We start from the raw sequence: 2,911 nt of genomic DNA, 5'->3' as shown, positions 1-2,911 counted from the left end.
CACACACACGCATGTGCGCCAATAAATGAAATGGAATGCAAAATACAGTTTTGCCTTATGCATGTCATTCAGCAAAGGCAAAAAGACAAATCGACCCCTGCATGCTCACCTATTCTGACCCAAAAAGACAAGTTGACTTTTATTTTGGAAGCAGAATGATCGCTTCCTGTAAAAACGACGCCAGAACCCACTCGCACAAATGACACGACTCCGCTGACCGGATTTAAGTGTTTCCATATGACCGGTTTTTCACTCACAGTGGGATACGTGCATGCATTGCGGTTCTTTTTTGGAACTAAACCTGGACGCTAACACAGACAAAGAAGCAGAAGAAGAAGGGTGCGATACTTATAGGCCAAATGACAGTTTTATATTAGGAGCAGGAGTGGGCAACGCACACAGAGCGGAGTTGGTTTTAATGTCATTTTTTTTTAATGCTCATCGGATTTTGGACTTCATAAAAATGCACCTTGTGGGAATAACTTTTTTACACGCCTATCTGCTGTATAGTAACTTTGCCAGCGACTTCAGTGACAGCGACTACTACGAATATGACGAGGAGGTGCACAAGGATGAGTCTGTAAGTTTGACAAAAACAAAGTACCTGCATGCATGCACACATCACCTGTTACACGTTGAGACTCTTGGGTACCGGGGCCATCCAATTCTCCCTCACTTGTGTTATTTTTATTGCAGAATACACGTGAGCGAGTCTTTGTTACTTTCATGTTGGCAATTGTGTTAAATATGGAGTTTAAAAAAGCTGCAGTAAATGGATAGCGGTGTATATTGAATTAATACGACTAATTTGACGCATTACACCAGCAATCAAAGGGGAAATATAATTTAATGCACTGGTGCTGAATTTGAGTTGCCCATTTTATTTGAGTTCTTGCCTCATGAAGAATGAGTATAGAGTTCGAATTGTTGGATACATTTTGCGCTTTAACAAGTAAAAAAAAACGTGTTTTGTCTTTTGATGAGATTATAGTTGGTAATTTAAGGAAAAAAGAAAGAAGAACATGTCTGAAGTTCATTTCGTTCTTTCACTTTTAGTGTGTAACCTCATAAGAATAGACCCCTAATTTCTAGGTTTTATGAATTTTTACTTACTTTACTTTAAGATGAAAATCCCCATGGTATAGCCGATGTTTGTGTTTTATCTGGATCGTTTTTCTGTACAGACATATAAGAAAGCATGCAGCGTGTAGCCATTTATCATACAGACAATGAAACTGATACTCTTACTAATCATAATTTTCACCTGTCATGCTTCCCAATAAGTGGTGAATACTGATTTAAATAACTCTTCCTATATTGTTATGTCATGTCAGTCAACGAACTGAATTGAAAGGAGAGCTATTAGCTTTTTCTAAGTGGGGGGATTAAGAACAAGTGTTTTTAAATTAGCCTGAGAAAAAAAACAATGAAGACTGATGTGACAGAAGTCAAGTATATGTTCCACAGATATACTAGGCTGAGAGGATTTAACAAAGCAGCCAATCCCAGCCATTTATAATGACCATTATTTGACTTTTTGTTAGACCCTTGCCCTTAAACCACTTCATTATTTTAAGCAGAGATGGGCATTCCATCCCAGTGATGGAACAATTTGTCGGTCCGTCTCGGACTGATGTGTTGTGTTGGGTACTTTTAAAAAGCAAGATCACTGTTCTCTTCTGCGATACCACAGAGCTGCCTTTACCTGCCTGCACAGTGCACAACACTTTTGCTGTTCCCTGCAACGACCCTGTAACATTGCACAGGCATAGTCTGCCCTCTAGTGGTTCAACACATGTAATACCATGGATAACGCTACATGCAGGATGCCACACAGACGACTGACAGAAACATGCCCTGCCTGTTTTGTGTGCGTAATTCGGGATAAGGTATGTATTCGGCGTAGGAAAAGGGTGGAGAGCAATTTTTTTTTGTTTACTAACTGTTAATATTTACATACCTATCTGTCAGGTTCACACCAAGACATTAGTAAACAATGTACACAATGAGGAGAGAAGACACTCTACAACAATATTGTCTTTTTACTTGCAAGGGGAGCGCAGGGAAGTGTACGATTACAGTTCCTAAAACCCTCTGCCCGGTTCCTGCGCCCCCTCTCTTTTTATTTTTCTTCGGTGTCCCTGATTACAAAGATGTTCCAGCTCTTAGGGAAAGGGGAGCGAAAGCAGCTGGAACACTATGAACTTGTTTTGTCTATGTGTGTGTGTGTGTGTGTGTGTGTGTGAGCCATTAACATACATATGTGAAAGCAAAGCACACCAAGCAAGTTGGCCTAATGATAAAAATCAAACACATGAATAATAAAATGCATTATTATTCTTACACTATCCCATTGCATGCAAAGTCTGTCCTTATCTAGGACTGGAATATCTCTGCCAGCGCCGCCACAGAAGGGAGGTGTGCACTATATAATATAATTAGAGATTACTTCACGATTTTATAAAAATAATTACGTTGATGTGATAGAGCATATTTTTTTGCATATTGTTTAAATTAACAGTGGGTTTTTAAAATGAATGATCATTGAAAAATCAAGACATTCTATACATTGTCCCTTTAAAGCTCATTAGCTGGCTAATTTCCTATGCACATCCACTCTGGGAGTATCGTGAGTGGACTGAATTGTTTACAACTGTTGAACCAAGATAGCATTCAACTGCCAATCTAAGACCGTTGTGATGTGATCAATCAATCAATCAATCAATCAATCAATCAATCAATCAATCAATCAATCAATCACATTTATTTACATCACACTTTTCATACAGAAAAATGCAACTCAAAGTGCTGTGCAATAAAAATGTCCAAAACACAACATAAAAGGAAGACCCGCTAACGTCCTCCCTCCCAACAAACCCAAAGACATACTTTATATCCGCCAGTACATCAG

General features: G+C 38.9%; 1 protein-coding gene across 3 annotated transcripts in view; it reads left to right on the top strand.

Moving 5' to 3' along the window:
- Nucleotides 1-213: 213 nt before the first annotated feature.
- Nucleotides 214-2,911, top strand: part of vegfc (vascular endothelial growth factor c) — a 78,193-nt gene continuing 75,495 nt past the window's right edge. For all 3 annotated transcript variants that reach the window (XM_086033587.1, XM_086033586.1, XM_086033588.1), the window contains exon 1: nt 214-580. In XM_086033587.1, the coding sequence (XP_085889713.1) occupies nt 272-580 (309 nt within the window). In that variant the 5' untranslated portion in view covers nt 214-271. The remainder of the gene's footprint in view (nt 581-2,911) is intronic.

Source organism: Filicampus tigris, chromosome 6 (assembly GCF_054856515.1).
Source record: "Filicampus tigris isolate MCC_2025a chromosome 6, RoL_Ftig_1.0, whole genome shotgun sequence".
Lineage (NCBI taxonomy): Eukaryota > Metazoa > Chordata > Actinopteri > Syngnathiformes > Syngnathidae > Filicampus > Filicampus tigris.
This window is presented reverse-complemented; position numbering and strand designations above follow the sequence as displayed.